The 19,237-nt window shown below is 37.4% G+C and overlaps 1 protein-coding gene across 3 annotated transcripts in view; it reads right to left on the reverse strand.

Moving 5' to 3' along the window:
- Nucleotides 1-19,237, reverse strand: part of LOC131074801 (subtilisin-like protease SBT6.1) — a 70,143-nt gene that overhangs the window by 11,927 nt on the left and 38,979 nt on the right. For all 3 annotated transcript variants that reach the window (XM_058011480.2, XM_058011481.2, XM_058011482.2), the window contains exon 4: nucleotides 17,589-17,705. In XM_058011480.2, coding sequence (XP_057867463.2) covers nucleotides 17,589-17,705 — 117 coding nt within the window. The remainder of the gene's footprint in view (nucleotides 1-17,588; nucleotides 17,706-19,237) is intronic.

Below are 19,237 nucleotides of genomic sequence, written 5' to 3' on the forward strand. Positions count from 1 at the left end.
GTATGTGGTAAAGGGAGGAGGAGCTTGTCAATTATCTTGAGAAAAGGTGTAACAAATGTCAGATAAATGGAACAATCAGCTTCAGATTTATGATAAAGTTGCAATTCTTGAAGACAAAACTCCAAGCTTGGAAAAAAGATGTTTTTAAAAACATATTCGAAGAGAAACACACAATCGAACAAGATTTGGAGAATCTCAATAACAAGATCATAGCATATGGTATGTTTAAAGAAGATTTCAAGTAGGAATGACTTCTAAATCATGAACTTAAAGAAGTTTTGGCCAGAGATCATAACTCGAAATTATTTCATGCATCTACAAATGCCAGAAGAATGAAAAGTAAAATCAAAACAATAAGAAATTCAGATGGTTCAGTTGTCAATGGAAGAACTGAAATTGAGGAGGCAACGGTTAACTTTAATTGGGTAATGTTAGGCAGGAAAACCACACCCAAGGAAAACTCATTCGATTTGGATTATATCCCAGACATACGACAGCATACAACAGATGCTACATGATCCAATCACCATGGAATAGGACGGGTTGCAACATTTCAACTACATCTTGATAGATCTCTCACACCTGAAAAAGTGCTTGGCAAAATTTTATCAAAAATGTCGGGCATTCCTTAGGTCAAAGGTTTGGGACCTAGTTGAAGAGTTTGGATCTGTCAAAGATATTAACGATACTGCCATAGCCCTTATTCCCAAGAAGAAAACATGTGAATCGTTCAATGATTACAAACCAGTCTCGCTATGTAATAAAATTAACAAACTCATAACAAAGGTCCTTGCCAACAAATTAAAGAAAATATTAGGTTCCATTATTTCAAAAGAGCAAAACAACTTCACTCCTGGCAAAGAAATCACCGACAATATTATTGTATCAAGTGAAACAATACATAGAATGATAACAGAGCAGATTAAAGGAATGACGATAAAACTAGATGTTAGCAAGGCCTATGACAGAGTTGTATGGGATCTCTTACTAGCAGTAATGAGGAAACTTGGCTTCAATAACCATTGGTTAGAAACATAGAAATGGAACTCGGAGTCAACTCGAACTCAGCGAGGCCGACTCGACTTGGGACTTGGACGCAGCAAAAATAACTCGGCTCAGACTCGGCTGGACTCGGCAAAGTGAAAAACTCAAGAAATTTACAGATTTTTAAAGATTTAAAACTTGTTTCATGCACCCTTTATTAAATACACCTTAAAGACACAATAACATCATCAAATAGAAGCTAATTTGATTACATAGACAAGTATACATCAATCACATAAGCATAAACGCAAATTGTAGCTTAAGGAAATAACAAACATAGATATATAAATATTGTCAAATGTATACAATATTACAAAACTCATGGAATAAAAAATCTATGTCATCATATGATCAAATGTTCCATACAAATATCAAAAGTAAAAACAACTACAAGCCTATGGCTCAGAGGAGCCTACATCCCTCCTACGAAGACGTCTAAGGTAGGTCCTGGATGATTCGGCAGCCATAGCCTCTACCTGTGACACCATGCCACCCTCACCAACATCAGGTATATGAATATCTGTGTCTGCCTTTGGCTCTGTTGTCTCTGCTCGTGTTCTTTGCTCCTCTTCCATGGCTACAGCCTTGACCTCTCTATCTGCCCGGTCGACCGAATCAATGTCGTCGTCACTAAAAATAGGTGTTGTAGCCTCTATGGTCCACTCAGCTTCAGGATCAACCTCCTCTAGAATGATAGGGGAGATGTCATTCTGTGCACTCCGTTTCTGTTTGAGGCGGAGGTTGTAGTGAACAAAGACAAGATCATTCAACTTCTCCACAAATTATTTGTTGCGCCTCTTACAACAAGCTTGAAATGAGATGCAAACTCTTCCTTTCCAACTCTTGATGCACCAAATGAAAGTAGAATGCAGCCCCAATGTGATTTATGGACGAAATCTTGAGCTTCCTCCTTGCTATTTTTCCTTCAATGAACCCTTGTTTCTCCTCACAACTCGCCTTTCTCCTCCTATTTTATTGTCGTCGGCCGAATCTGGGAGTCGGGACTCGCCAGTCTCAGCGAGTCTGGGCGAGTCCAAATCCAGGCAAGTCTGGACCCTAGACTCAACCGAGTCCGAGCCCCCTGGACTTGCCGAGACTCTCGGCTTGAGACTCACCGAGTCCAGGCGATTTTGGGCGATTTTCTTTTCTCTAGTTAGAAATGATTAGATATTGCTTATCCTGAGTCAGATACTCCATATTGGTTAAAAGATTATTATGTGGATTTTTCTAGGCAACCAGCAGTATACAGCAAGGTGATCCTATATCACCCTTTCTATTTGTGATAATTGTTGAAGCAATGTGAAGGGCTTTCAAAAAAAGAAGAGACAGCAAGATAAGGAAAGGTATTAAAGTGGTTGATGATTTGGATCCTATCACACATGCGCAGTTTGCGGATGGCATGGTTCTATTTGGAGAAGAAAATATGCAAGAAGCAGAGGTAATTAAAGAGGCTCTAGAGAAATATGCTGAAATATCAGAACAAGTTATGAATACAGATAAATCAAAGATATATTTCTTTTATACAAACAAGGTCATTCAAAGAAGAATAGCAAATCTCGTAAGTTTCCCCATTGCATCATTACTAGCCAAGCATGTGGAGGCCCCAATCTTTGCAGGGACATGTCATTCAAATCACTGGGAAGAGGTTGCGGAGAAATGCAGAAACAAAGTTGCTGAATGGAAAAGCGAATGGCTTACTTTAGCAAGTCAAATTATCGGGATCAAGTCAATTCTATCAGCGTTGCCAATATATTTAATGTCTTGCTACCAGATAACTTATAAAACAAAAACAAAATAGGAAATTTTTCTCACAAAAATTCCTTTGGGTAGGCTCAAAAGAAATCAAGAAAATTCCACTGATACATTGGGAGAAGGCATACCTCCCAACAATGATTGGGGGTGTTGATCTAAGAAAAATGAAGCTCAAAATACAAAACTAGGAGTTGTTGATGGTATTTTGATGCACTATCGAACACAAAATAAAGTATTGAATACTCTATCCTCTCTTGAGTAAAGACTCTCAAATGCTGAAGATTCGCATAAGGATCAGTTGAGATGACTTCAAGGTTCTTTTATGTTAGGTCTTGACTTGTTGGATAGCTTCAATGGTGTATGATGTGATTTTGCTGGTATCACAAGGTGGACTTACATTGAATGCTTGATTGCTCAAATGTTGTTGGAACGTGGAATTTCATTTGATTAAAAAAAAAGAAAAGGGTTTAGGAAGGCTAATCTAATCTAAGAATGTAAGAACAAAGGACAATTTTTGATGAAATTCCAATAAGTCTTGCTTTGACATGCTATGAACATCTCCACAAGGCTAGTGCGATCTTCTAAGGATAGCTTTTTGATTTTCAAATCATCGCCACATGCATAGACACCATCAAGTTGATGCATATCAATGAAGGAATGATAATTGAAGTTAAGCTTAAGCAAAATGATTCCAGTTGACCATGCGAGGCACTTTACCATCCGCATGGTGTTAGTAGTATGGATATAAGAATTTCACCATCGATCATACACAAAGCCTTCCATTCATCTAATCATCACTATCTTAACATGAAGATGCAACAAGAAACCATGCAAGTGTAGAAGAAACAACACATTCCACCATAACTTCAATGAAAAGGAAGTTTATTTACAACTTAGGCAACAATTTCTGCCTTCTCTTCCTACTCTACTTTAATTGCTATCTATTTGACTTTCAACTACTCACAATTAACTATTTGCTATTAACTTTACAAATGAAGGAGTGAAGCCTTATATAGTGCTCTCATTGCATTCAATGGCTCAAATCAATTTGAGATCAATGGCCAAGATCGAAAGATAGAAACCCTAATTAGGGTTTGTAGAACCCATTACAAAATATTTAATGCTTGACCAATTATAAAATTACATTTGATGGGACACGTCCTTAGAAAATTTGACCAATAGGTGACAGCGGTAGGTGCATCGAACTTCGTGCCCATGTAGTAGTGATCTTCTTTGAAGGATGAGTCAAGTACATTGAATTCGGACACCTTATACTGAAATGATGTGATTGGTTAAATGATGACGAGGTGCCACCTCAGTTTGTCCTTTGTAACTCATCACAAGTTTGTAATTGTATGAATAAGGCATATCTCTTGATACTCAACATTATCAAGCTCCTGATGTGATGATGACCTTGCTCAAGTTGATCTTCTAACTTTGATTAACTCTTCTTGTCTTGATCACTTGCATTTTGGAGCTTCCATTTAGCTATACTGGCAATGATTCTTGGATTTCCGAAGGAAATTCAAGATTGTGAAAATTTATTCTTTGAGTGCTTGATGTTGAGAGTTATTTGTTTCCTTCATGTTGCATTTGGTGTAGTCTTGTCTTGCCTCTACTTGATCCTCATTGTGCCTTGAAGTGCATCGATCGTACTTCTCCTTGTGTGAGCTTACAACTTGACAATCCCAACAGCTTCTTTATAAAGACTTTGAAGTGTGATATCCTCCTTGATGAGAGCTTGCCTAGCTATTGGCATTTTGCACCTGCGAGAGTTGGATAAGTTAATTTCATGAAATGATAATTGCTTGCAAATATGAATCGATCGCTTAAGCTAAACTAAAACCCTTGGTTGATAATCTGACCATTATTGAATAAAACACCCTTATAAAGAAAACCAGACCAGTCATAACATAAAGTTCGATTCCTCATAGAACAAGAAACTTATCTCAGATCTGTTATGTAATTTCAAAGAGAAGTCATATATCAATATTTTTGCATTTTAACCAAATTCATATACTCTAATGATTGATTGCTGATCGCATTCAAACCTTCAAAATTTGTCAACCAGCTGGGCTTAAGAGATGACTTGATCTTGTATACCACACTTTCAAAATGCAGAAAATCGTTCTAAAGTGGAACATTCTTGATCGAATTTGATAATCAGTGAGGCAATTAAATCTCAGACCTGAACCTTGGATCACCACTCTTGGGGTCAAATTTGTTGGGTAGAGACAAATTCACTGTCCTCCAATCACTGTTGAAATATAAATCTCTGATCAAAACTCAGAATCGTGACCTTTCAAAGTTGAAATTACTGTGCGATTTGTATACTTTGAAGCTTCCTTGAACATGTATCGCTGAGTGATTGCGAATTGCTAATGACCAAATTCTGATCGCTATGGAGACAGGGAGAATGCGAATTACTTGATTGATGGTGATCATGTTGCAACATATCAACTCGTCTTGGAATGAAATCCCCATCCTTGAATGAAATCGCTATCTGTCTCAGATAAAATCACTGATGTCTAAGATGAATTCGCTGATGTCTGCGATGGATTCGCTCCCACACTTAATCAGATTCCAATCGCTGATGTCCAATGGTGAACTCGCCTATATCAAATCAGAATCGCTGCCTTAAGGTGATCAAAATTTGAATCGCTGATGTATATATTCAGTTTGTGCAATTCGATCATGGGCAGACAGAGGCAAGTCAATTTCAAATTGATCAAACATAGTGATCAATTTGAAGCTTATATGAATCCATAGACCATCACATCTTGGGCAATTTCCATTAAATGAATTTTAATCGGGATAATAAGCAAGTCGTCCACCTTCATTAAATATCCATTCACCAAATTTAAATGACATTATTGATATTTTAAATAGCTGTGTTCTTGTATTTAACGTCATTTGATTAAATTATGATGCTTTTTTTTTAAATTGATCAATTGAATTTGAATTGCCAAACATCATATATAAAATGTGATCCAATCATATGTATTGCAATCACTTGACTTCGAAATTAAAACCATTTCCAATGCTACTCACATCATGATCCTCTTCGAGTTTTTAAAATTTGTCATTGAATACATTTTTGGAGGTTGCATTGTTGAGACTTACAGGTCTTAAGATAATACCATTGATCATTTAAACATTGCATGCGCTTTTTGCTTACTTGCCACATTCATTAAATGAAATTCACCATGTTGATCAAGGCATTGCCACCTTCTATTCATCAATTCAAACTTATAATTGCTCAAGTTTTCACTTTCCTTCCAATCTTCTTGCAGGTCATTGGTTTTCCTTCCAACTTTCTCGCAGTGATCAACAAAATGTATCAATATCATTGGAAGGAGTGTCGATGAAAGTGGAAGGGGGGTGCGAGAATACTACTAGAAGCGGGGTGCAAAAATACTGGAAGGGGGGTGCGAAGAAATTGGAAGCCCAAACCACTTCATGCCTTAGCCAAATTTTAGATTTTTCAACTTCGCACTTGTTCCAAATGATAGCTAATAGCTACACGAGACTACAACTATCCTTAAAAACAAAAAAAAAAGTTGGGGTCCCCATTTGCAATGGGGCGATGTGTGAAAACGTCACAACAGAAGCAAAACTCTCATGGAAAATGTACAGAGAACCTCACAGACTGGTGCAGAATATTCCAAAGGAAATACATAATACATGGATTGCAATGACCTCAGCCGCATATTAACAATAAGCAACTCGGTCGGAGGCTTTGCTGTTTGGAAATTCCTTTGGGAAAGCCAGAATTTGATAACTAACCACTAAACATGGAAAATTAACAACGGTCTCAGTGCTAATTTTTGGGACAATTCATGGAATAGCCATAAGCCTCATATAGAAATCGAGGGGATAGCATAACAAATAGAAAATATCAGATTGTTGGTTGGCTCACGGGTTGCAGATTATGTTGAGATCATACACAGTGCAAAGAGCATCTCCCATACACGGTTAAATGCCAAAGTTCTCTCTTTTCCAAATTGTTGAGAACACAGTTATACTGAGAGGGTCGAGGGGGGAGAGTGGGCAGTATAACAAACTTTGGCTTTTTCAACTTGAAAAATATAAGCATCTAACTTTATCTCAAAACATATTCATTGCATACTAACATTCACATGAAATCTAATTATTATGAACACAACTAGAACATAAGATATATATACGTGAAAACCCTTACAAAAAACTTATATACAAATTCATAGGTATATACCCACTAGAGGCACCAACCCCTCATTTTGTTTGTGAGACACTTTTCCACTAGCGGCACCAACCCCTCATTCAGTTTGTGAGTGCTTTACCCACTAGAGGCACCAACCCCCCATTCAGTTAGTGAGTGCTTTGCCCACTAGAGGCACCAAGCCCTCATTCAGATTTCCACCTTTTAACGGATGATGGATGATCCTATTCTTCACAAATTTTGTTATAGTATTCCATGAAGCTTTTATGATCTCTTCCTTAAATCTGTCATAATTTCTTCTTCAAAATCTGCCACAAGTTCAACTCTTCTCTTTAAATCTGAAATAATATTCTCATACTCCTCCTTCACTAAGTCTGCAATCTATCTCCTCATCAATGACTCTTGGTGCATATGTTTTGTTGTCTTTGAAAACAAACACCACACACTTCAATCCAAATTCTGATTTCTGTATATATATCTTTACATCAAGCGGTCATACCTTTTCCAAAAGATGTTTCATCAACAAGTCATATCCTTCTAATACTTAATTGCATCCCTTTGTTAATTGTACTAGTAATCTACTAAATATAGTTGCTTCCTTCATCAAGATCACTACATTTATGATAAACACATTACATAGAAATCATTGTTTACATGATGTTTAATTAATTTGCACCTCTTCAATACAATTGCTCTTCTTTTTCAATTGCACCCCTTCAGAATTGATTTGTTGTTTGTCTTTTCTTAATGAATACGATTTATTGATTTCTAATAAAATCATTTCTCTTAACCATGATCATTCTTCTCAAGAGGATCGATGTCTTCTTCGTTGATAATGGCCACTGCTTGTATTTGATTATGAATTGACAGAAATTGCATATCCTATTCAATTGCTGACTTTTATATTCCATTTTTGCAATCGTTGTTCAATGGGTAAGGAAGTCGACTATGCTTTAAATCACTTAACCAGACTTGTCTTTTAGGAGGTCAACTATTCTTTAAATCATAGTGTAAATACAAATCAATGTCTATGAAGTTACTGTTATTAATCTGTCATAGCCACGTCTCCCAACACATAGAATAACTATATAATGTTGTCTTCCTTATTTCGAATTGCTCCATAACTACGTCTATTCTTAATAGGATCACTTGTTGTTCTATGTCTTTAGCGCTGTCCTTTAGTCACTATACTTACTGTCGCTGTCTTCAAAATGCTATAACCTTTTTATTTTTTGTAACCACAGAGGTATCCTTGCGACCCAGCCCAGCGCCCAACCTGCCTTACCTTGGGCTTACTTATTGCCAAGTTGGGGATAACCTTAATCTGCCGAACGCTGCATATTAAGTGTATTACATTCGTGATCGCTGCTTAGTCTGTATTTGTTTTATCGCTGCAAGTATCATGTTTGTTAACTTATTACTTCTTAATCGTTGTCTTATTAGTCACTGCACTTTAGTCGGCTAGCTTCTCTCATGAATGGAGCCAGTCAGTTTCTTGTATGATCACACCCTTTAAGTCTTTATTTGCCGCATCAACTTTGATTACGCTTTAGAGTATTGGAAGGGATCACAGAAACAATTCGATGGGCTTATCATTACTCTCCTAAGCATCCTTTGAATGATAGCTTCATTAAGATCAAATGGTCCATTAGTGGCAACAAGAACAAATATCTCCTCTGTCTTTAGTGATTCTTCACTTTAACAATGGTAATTCAGTTTTCCTTCCACTTCTCACCTTGACCCTATAAGAATGTGTAATCACCTGATTGCTGATGGTAGGTAGACTTATCCCACTATTTAGTGGCCTTTGGCCATTATTCAATCTCCTTGATAATCAAACCAATAATTCTCATATAGCAAAATCTTTAGACATCGGTAACAATATGTTCAAATCATCTTTATGACAAACTTGTCTATATATTTTACTTCTTACCTTCTTGACATCAATGACCAGATTTCCATTTGGATTGTGTATTAAGCTCTTTGATATAAATCACAGCTATCCAATTCCTTAACAACTAATGGCATTCTCACCTTTGACATCAATGACAACATTCTAACACAAATATCCTCCTACAGACTCCACAAATAGAATTAAATAAACGAAGAATTACAATAAATGATCAGAGAGATCAATTTATATGGTGCAGTTCGAGAACAGGTGAATATTCAGTTAACTTGGGGTATTCCACACAAAATAAGATCCAAAACAATCCATCATGACCTTCATCTCTCTTGGAATCCCTCAGTATTACCCAAAGCCAGTGCATTCTTATGGACAGTCATGCACAAAAGAATACTAACAGCTGATCAATAGGATTTAACAGTCCATCAATATGCCCATTATGCAGAAGCAACAAAGAGACTATCAATCATCTCCTTTTGAAGTGCCCCTTTGCAATAAGATGTTGGGACATTGCTGAAGTCATTAACAATTGGCCACGAATTAAACATAAATCACTATGGCCAGATTTATGGATTATTGCCAACGTTACCTCGAGTTTCCGGGTTAAGGACGGCAGGGGACGAGGATACGCATTTCCGGGATGGCAATTTTTTTACCAATTTTGGGAACAACTAGGGGACGGCTATATAAAAATAGGGAAAATTAAAATATATAGGGAAATTTAAAAATTCATATGAAAACATGGATAAAGTATGCACATATACATTATAGAACCTAAACATGTAAGAACTAGTAGAGTTCTTATGTCAAATTTGTGTTAAATTGGGAGTGAAAGTCAAATTTCTCATAGAATTCATTGTTAAAATTCACTATCAATATGCAGAATTTATGGGGATGTCCCCGGAACAGGCATGTCTGAAAAAAAAACTAGGGACGCATCCACCATCTCTTCTGGTATCACAAATATGGAAAGAGAGGAACAAAAGAATCTTCAAAGAGACAAAAACAAGTCGAGGATGTTATTAAGATAACCAAGGATAGCATTATCGAAGTTGCCAACATAAAATGTAGAGTAAAATCTGATACAAACTTTTCAAGATGGGATGAAGAAATACAAAACGACTGGAAGGAGATCAAACACCCACAATCTATGATAAGTCACATGAAACAAAATAGGAAAGACGCAAAATGGACAGCCCCAAAATCTGATAGATGGAAGCTTAATTTTGGCAGGGCTACAAAAGGCAAATTGGTGCAAGATGCGTCGTTAGAGACGGTCGAGGTAATTGTGTTTGGGCTTGGTTGTGGGGGGGATTATTTGCAACCCCCCCCCCAAATAGTGTATTTACAAGTATCCTCCTTGTAAATACACTATCGGGGAGGTGCAAATGATCCCCTGCATAGACGGCGCCCTCTCGAAAAATATTGGAGCAACTACGAACAATGAAGACAAGATAGAGGCATTGGTCCTTGGACTGAAGCTATGCAAATTAAAAAAAATGAAACATATTGACATTGAGGGAGACTCCCACTTATGCATACAAGCCCTAATTAAGAAAGCAACGCCAAATTGGAAACTTAAGGGCTGGGTGGATTTGGCTTGGAAACAATTGGAGGCACTGGGCAAATTTATTATTACTCATATCTACCAAGAGGCAAATATGGTGGTTGACAACCTAGCAAATCATGGGGTTGTTCAAACAATAGAAACAGGACTCACCTAGACTCGCCAAGACACGGCCATTCTTGGGTTGGGTGACCCTGGGCGAGTCACGGGGGCCTGAAACTTGAACTCATCCGAATCCTGGGCGAGTCCAAGGACTCACCAACCCAGCCAAAACTTGGCGAGTTCTGAAGCCTCGACTCGACCGACGACAACAACAAAAAAAGGCAACAAAAAACCATAAAAAAATTAAGTGTTTTTGAATTTTTTTTAAGTTATATTGTCTCCCCAACCCTAAAAGTGAGCTTATTTCTTTGTAATGGCAAAATAGGAGGAGAAGAGTGAGTTGTAAGGAAAAACAAGAGTGCTTTGTAAAGCAACCAACAACAAGGAGGAAGACCAAAAATTTGTCAACAAATCACATTGGTGCAGTGTATTACTCACATTTGGTGCATCAAGAGCTCCATACAAAGGATTTGAAAGATGTTGCATTTGATTTGAAGTTTGTTCTAAGAGGTAAGATTGAATTTATTTATTTTTAAATTTGTGTTTTGTAAGCAAAAATTACATTTTTTCTTTTTAAACATTTTCATTTTGATTTCCCTTAAAGAAAGACCAAACAGCAAACCCTACCTTTTTTATAAATAAACCCTACATTTTTTTCAAACAAACCCTACATTATTTTTTGAAAGAAAACATACAATTTTTTTTTGTATTGACTTATAAATGACAATGCCCAAATGTTTCTTTTTTTGTAATTGTTTTATTGCAGCAGCCTTGAGTTTTTCAAAATCACATTTTTCACAATGTCTAGTGATAAGCCTACTCCTAGAACAATCCTAGGTAGAAGGGATCTGGCTTAGAAACATACTAAAAGTTTTTTTGGGCAAAAAAGGAGAGGCAAAATGTAAATATTGCAAAACAATCTTTCATGGAGGCATAAATAGATTGAAATACCACATTGTCGGCATACGCAGCCATGATGCTGACCCTTACACACTAGCACTTCCTGAGGCTATTCGTGAGTGCCAAGGCAACTAGAACGCTTTGAAGTGCAAAAAGAAATGAAGAAGAGGCAAAGGGAGGAGTTGGCTAGAATTGGTTGTGTTAGAGAGGCTTCTTCCATGCCTCGATATCATCCTAGTGCTAGTGCGAGTGCTTCTGCCAGTGGTAGTGGGAGTATTAGCATTGATGCTAGAATTCATAAATCTAGAATGGATTCATATTTTGAGCCACACAACACTCTTGGTGCCCAACAATCACCTGAGGGCATGGGTTGGAACAAGGAGGTACATGATGTAGCTAGACGTGCAGGTAGTATTGCACCATTCCATTCTTTGCAGCCAGGTAATTCCTTTTTATTTGATTGTTTTAAAATTTATATTTTGCTTTGTGTAATGATTTTTTATTGGACATACTTATCTTATTTAAAATTATTTTGTGACAAGTCTCCTTATTGGCAACGCATGGTTGATGCCATCACTAGTTGTGGCCGAGGTCCAAAGCCCCTTTTGAATGACTTGAGTGGCCCAATTTTGACAGAAATGGTGGGTGATGAAAAAGCCACATGAGAGGACAAGCGCGAGATATGGAGCAAGAAGGGTTGCACCATCATGACAAATGGTTGGACCAATAGGAGAAACAAGACGCTCTTGAATTTTCTTGTTTCTTTTGCAGGTGATTGATCATTCTACTTCCCTCAATGCATTGAATAATTTTAATTTAATTTAGTGATTAGTATTTTTAATATTTTAATTTATGATTTATTAAATGATCATTAATTTTGCTTTATTTTCAAATTTTAGGTGGCACCATGTTCCTCAAGTCCATTGATGCTTCCACACCATTTCTAGCAATTTCTATTTTTAGTAAGTTTCTATGTTTAGTAAGTGTTATCCTGTCCCGTTTTGCCCTAATCTTAACATTTTGAAGTACTTACTATTTATAGTAAGTCTATTTTTGGCAAGTTCTTCACAAGCAGGGGTGTTGGCACTGAAGACGAGACATTCCTAAACATTTCTAAATCAGAAAAGTTTGAAAAGGCAAGCTAATTGATCGAAAAATGGCTAAGTGTGGACTTCCATTCCAGAAGTGGAATGCATTGAAAATCCTCTAAGTTTGGCAAATAAAATCACTTTGATCCAAAATGGCATCCTAAGGCATTGAAATGTATATCAAAAGGAGATGGACGCTAGATCATGGTCATGGAGGAATTTCCTCCATGACACGTTTTCCTCCATCATGCCCTTTTAGCACCCAAGTTGTTAAGGAAGCACTAGAGTTAGGGAATTTTCCTTCACTATGCCAAAACAACGACCAATCTAGGGTTGGAGCACTAGACAAGGGGGGTAAAGGAATTCTTCCCAAGAAGCGAAATTCCTCCATGGGGAAGAATTAGCGCTCAAGTCAAGTGTGGAGCACCAAATGGAGGGTGTCAAGGAAAAGCAAGAAATTTGAAAATTCCTCCAAGGCATGTGTTTGGTGCCCAAGTTGGAAGATGGGCGCTAGGTAGGGGGTATGCAAGAAAAGCCAATGATTATTATAGATTTCTCCAAGACATCAAATTCACGCCCAGGTCAAGGAAAGAAAGTTGAATCCCAGGCATCATGGAAGGGTCAAGCAAGGTCAAATTCCTTCATCACATGATTTCCACGCCTAAGTCCAAGCCAAAGCGCTAAACCAAGATGAGCAAGAAAAATTTCGTAAGGCATGAAAATCCTCCACAAGGTGTGCTTGGCGCCCAAGTGTAGAGGAGAGTGCTAAAAGGAAGTAGTGGAGATTTTTTTCCCCCAAACACGAATTCCTCTACACTAAGGAAACAACGCCCATGCCTAGAAGGGAGCATCAAAGCAAGGCAGGAAAGAAATTTTTTCATCTCAAGTCAAAATTCCTGAGCAACATAAAAGAGCGCCCAAATCTGGAATGAAGCATCAAACTAAGTCTGGAAGGAAAAGCAAGGAGTTGTAAAAAATCCTCCACACGGAAGTTTTGGCGCCCAAGTGCAAAGGAAAGCACTAAAATGAAGGTGTGGAGGAATTCACACCATAAATTCCTCCATCGAGGCAAAAATCTGCCCAGTCAGGTCCTTGGGCACCAAATGAGGGGTGTCATGGAAAAAGTCAAGCAGAGTCAAATTCCTCCTCATGATAGTTTTCACGCCCAAGCATGTTGTGGAGTGCTAGGAAGAGAAGTTAGGAAGGAATTCCTTCCGGACATGAATTCCTCCATGACATGAATTCTACGCCCAAGGTTGAACGATGAATTCCAAGGCATGGAAATTGGAAGTCAAGGATGAAGTTTAAAGAAAATTTCTCCCGGGAAAAAAATTGGAAAATCCTTTTTTAGGCATGAAAATTAATCCGAATTTCAAGATAATGACAGATTTGGCTAAGTGAGAATTTTCTCCCCTGGACCCCAGAACTCAAATTTGAAAAAATTCCTAAAAATAGGAATTGTGGAAAATCAATGAAAAAGCTTCCCTCGAACTAGATGAACTCAAAAGACACAAGAAATTCTTCCTAGATAAAATTCTCTCTCCACAAACTCTCTCTCCAAGGGTTCATTGCCAAGTGGATAGATACTCAAAATCTAAAGTAAATCTTTCGAATATCCCTTCAAAATTCAAAATGGAAAGAATGGCGAGTTGGTGAAACAAAAAGAAAGAATATTCCAGGTGGCGGCTACTTCCAAGCAAGAAGAGTTTAAGAGCGAGATGAAAGGATTCCTTCCGGAATCTAAAATCTTTTCCAAGTGGAGGGAAATCAGCAACACCAACCTGGGGACTTTCAACTCGGCTGCTTTCCAGATACAAATGTTTGGAACAATTGGATGTGCTCCATCACCTACCACTACCAAAATAGTTAAAAGCAAAATTGTCTCGACAATCGGTTTTCCCGTTCAATGTCCAAAATTGATTCTAGAATACGCAAAGCACTACAATTCAAAAAGAAGGGCACTTCTGACATCAGATGGAAAACTTCTTGCCAACCTAACTCCAGAGGCTATCGGGGAGACTTTTGGAATTCCATCCTATCATTCCATGACTTACAGGAATAAGGATAGAGTGACAACAGTATATAATGTGGGTCCTGATAGATGTGCTGAGAAAATCAACAAGACATGGATGCAAAAGCCAAGACCTCATATCTCCAAGATGCCTAAGCATATGATTAGTCTGGACTTCAAACAAGAGTACGCGGACCTAGTAATAATGCTGAATAGGATTATGGAGAGCCAGCATGCTTTTACTTTTGAAACCTGGATGTTCTTCTATGTTGGTGAAGTCATGAACGCCAATGGGATAGTGGATTGGGCGAGAATGATCAATCATTATGTGCATGAGCAGTTAAAGGATTTGAAGGAGAGGCATTCAAAATCTTTCTACATGAGCTCATATGTGATTTATTCATTGGCTAGGATGGGCAACTTTGATGGCTTACTAGGAAAGGGAGTCATAGGATGTGGGCCCGCGCAGCTGAAGGTCCACGAGTGCTACCCCCAATTGCACTTGCGCAGCACTGATTCTTTCAAACTAGAGAATGACACTTTCACGACGTATTGGACCAAGTTATTGCAAGGTGAACTTCACACAAGGGTGACACCAAAGGCTGGAGTATTAATACGGAAGTTTAGAGCTGTGTACCTTCAATTTCCAAAGTTTACATATATCCGGACCCAGAGATTGTCTTTTCAGCCGCATACGTTATCGAGGTACCCATCGGACAAACTGGTGTTGTTGGAACTCACCAGACAATTGACAGCTTATGATATGATCCAGAAGAAGAAGTTGTCTATTGAATTCCCTATTGTCCTTGGTGACTACATAGAAGTGTGCCCAAATTTGGCAGAGGCAGAAAAATCTATGGATGAGCTGGCATTCTACCATCTCACATTCCACACATCCAGATCATACTTTGATCTATATAGCAAAATCAGGATGGTTGTTGGAACAAAGTTTAGGCACAAAGTTCACTTGGAGGATTTATGGTTTAATGCCAAGGATGATCTTGACATCATGAAGCTTATGTATTCTAGACTACCCCTTGACTTAATCAGAACGGCTGAAATCATTCAAGTGCCAGACCAAATAAAGGAAGATCAGGACATGGTTCATCCTGAATTTGGGAAGATAAAAGATAAACCTATCTAGGCCTCGAATTGGGCAGAGCCAGAAATTGATGACTTGGATATTCTAGCCAGACCGGTTATGAAGTTCATTAGGCACTGGGTGGATTAGCACATTAAGGCATTGAAGGATGCAAATGTTCACCTAACTTACCAATTAATGGGAAATCTGGATTCCCATAGTGAGGCCACAGAGGGATCATCGCAAGCCCATGCGAAAGGAGAAATTCAGCAGGAACGCATCGGATAGAATAAGGAAAAGAATGTTCCGAAGGGGTTCCGAACAAGGAAGAGGAAGGAAATCCAACCAGATGTTCAACAAGGTCCAACAAGATAATTAGCAGGAGGCCCAACCAAATGTTCAGCAAGAAGTCCACTAGGAAGAACCACAACAAAAAAGAGCAAGGATGGAAGAAGTTCAAACCCCAGCTAGTTCTTCCAGTGTTCGAGAGGTGGAAATGTTCACACAAGGAAATCCAATGAATCCACCACAGGGTGATTTTCCTAATAGTGCACCTGCACAAGATGAACTTAGCGTTAGTGCTTCACACAGGCCCATTCAGTCGAGAGTTCAAATGTAAGAACTTCCCTCCCATCCAAAAGAGCCACACCAGGATAGTTTCATTGAAACAATCCTTGGAGAAATGGAGGAAGTTTCACAAGAGCATGTACATATGGAGATTCGGGAACAATTGACCGCTGCTCCAGAATGGCTGAAAGACAGATTGAGAAAAGAACCAGAACAAAAAGTGGATCCAGCACAGGATTTGGAAGAAATTCTAAGAAGAATGGATAAACCAACGAAAAAGAAGGCCGCTCGAAAATTTTCTAAAATCACGAGGAATGAGTCTGGATCCAGAACTTTACATTTAGCTGAGCCTGCAGTGGGCAAGGACAGAAATGAAATCATGCCAGATGATTATGTAATCAGAGAAGTTGATTTGGGGCATGCTTCCACGACTCATGTGGTGGAAGAATTTGAAGGATCTTCCTTGGCCATGAAGGAAAAGATGCAAAAGATGAAAGAAAAGTGCAAAAGGCTGAAAAGTGAAAACAGAGCCTTATGCGAATATTTTAAGAGTTTCAACCATTTTTGCCTTGGCATTGCCAAGTGTTTGTCAAAATTCAAATAACTAGCAAAATTACCAAGTATTGATGTGTATTACTATTGACTGAATTAGATAGAGTTTGATTGAAAAATGACTGCTTAAAATTACCTGAACATCTGCACTAAATCTCAATTGTGAAAACAAAGCCACCAACATTTGGGAAACATCACATTTGTATCAAGGTAGAAGAGAATCACTAATGAAGATCAGTTTTACAAGAGGCGACTAAGGTAGGCTTTCGAGATTGAAAAACATCCAAACAACTTGAACAAAAAGTTGAAAAAACAAAGGTCTAGGCTTATGTCAAGCATAAAAACCCATCATGCTCGAATTTGGAGCAGCTCCCTCAACCTGGGAGGAATAATCAATCATTTAATTAGTTAACTATAGTTTTAATTATTTATTACAGAATCTGTGTCTTAATTAGTGTCTTAATTATTAATTAATTGGTTGGAACTAGCTTATTGACAGCTAGCTTCTGATAGGTCATAGTAGTTATTGATTAGTTAGTGTTTCCTCTAAAATATGAGCCCCACCTACATTTTGAATGCTTAATAGAAATGTCCATCTAAGGAGCTCAAAATCATAATCCTAACATAATGTCATCTTGATGATACCCATATTGCAATCTCAAGCATCCATTTTTTTATTTTGCATCAAAAGCCATTTCTAGAAGAATCTATTTCATTTATTAACTGTAGAAGCCTAAAATCACTAATATATAACTGACTTAAATCTTTAAAGGGTGCTTAAGAGCATTGTCTGAAACTTTGATAGGAAACACATTACCTTCTCCACAAACGGACGATCCAAGTAATCCGGCCCTCCAATGCTCAGGTTCAGCACATTTATACCAGTTGCAATTGCATAGTTAAAAGCATCCAGAAACCAAGACGTGTATGAAACCTGCAACCAAGCTGAAAACCCGTCCTCTCATAATCTTGTAATGTATAGCATTAAAATTTAGCGATATTGGAATGCAAAGCTTACAAGAGTTTAAAAATTCAAAAAGATAACTCCAATAGCCTATGTAAGTTACCAAATCAGAAGAATCTGAATGCTATACCCTAATTTATTCAACATATTTCAATAGAAGTCACCAATTTATGGCTCTTGATTAAGTTCAAGGAAACATGACAAATATTATATGATAGTTCTATTTGAAAGCCATGAAACATGGCAACAAGATATGATAAAGACTCAAAGAAACCTAAAAATATAGGAATTACTAGCATTCATTCAACTAAGTTAAATTTGTTATAACCTTATGATAAAAAAACCTTTTGGTGATAATGGTTTGGTAGTTCCTATTCTTCTAGGATTCTGTGATAACACTTGACAACCAAACTAACCTCCTGTATACAGTACCATCAATTTTTGTCATCAAAATCAAATTGTCTTGAATTTCTCAAATACATAGAGTAAGCCATAATCCCTAATCTCGCCTACACTTGTCACAATAGGATCTGCTAGACTTAATGCTCGATTATGAAAATTATAATATTTTTATGAAACATTTAATTGTTGAATCTCTTTCCAAGTTCCAAGTCACTTGCCTTGCGAAGTACAAGTGGTGTCTGAATCATGTGACTAACCACAAAATTGTTTTCATTTCAGGATTGTCTTTCAAAGTACACTTGAATGTAAATATATGTATTTTCATAATCCAAAAATAAAATAATCCAAAGTACACTTACTTCATTGTTCTTTTATGGTTAGCAATAGTTTTGAGTTTTGTTAATCCATAACATATGAACCAATTTACCATCACACTTCGCATCCATCTCAAATGATCTATACATGATATACACCCACAACATGTTATTGTATTCTAATCCACGCAAGTTGGTCAACAGATCAAACATCTGATCCAGTAGCACACTTCAAGAAAGGATTCCAGAAAAATATTTTATATTTCACAAGTCAAGTCTACTGTCTGGCCTTAAAATATATTGAAAACAATATCTTACGCAATGTCAAAAATTTGAAATATTCAACAGGTTTCTTAGAAGTACTAGGAAATTTATATAGTTCATCTATAGGCCATATACCAACCTTTATTGACTCGTTAAAGTAATCAATGAATATTCTATTTGTTTGAAAACAAATCCACTTTTATATACCCGTTATTCTCTATACCATTCCTTTGGCCAACCCAAAAGTTTCATCTTGACTGAAAGGAGACCTATTGGACTTCCTGATTATCCCTGCCCCCTCTTGGGGACCCCTAATCTTGAGAAAGATGCTAAACAAAATTACTGCTAACACACCATGAATTTTACAAGGAAATACTTAACCAATAGAAAAGAATAAATTTCACTATTGAATTCATATAAAGAAAGAATATAATAAAATGCAACCCTCAGGACTAACACCATGTACAAATGTCATTAGGGTGTACAGAGAAATGCATAAAGTGCAAAGCTGGAATATACAAC

This window comes from Cryptomeria japonica, chromosome 6 (genome assembly GCF_030272615.1).
Source record: "Cryptomeria japonica chromosome 6, Sugi_1.0, whole genome shotgun sequence".
NCBI classification, from domain to species: Eukaryota; Viridiplantae; Streptophyta; class Pinopsida; order Cupressales; family Cupressaceae; genus Cryptomeria; species Cryptomeria japonica.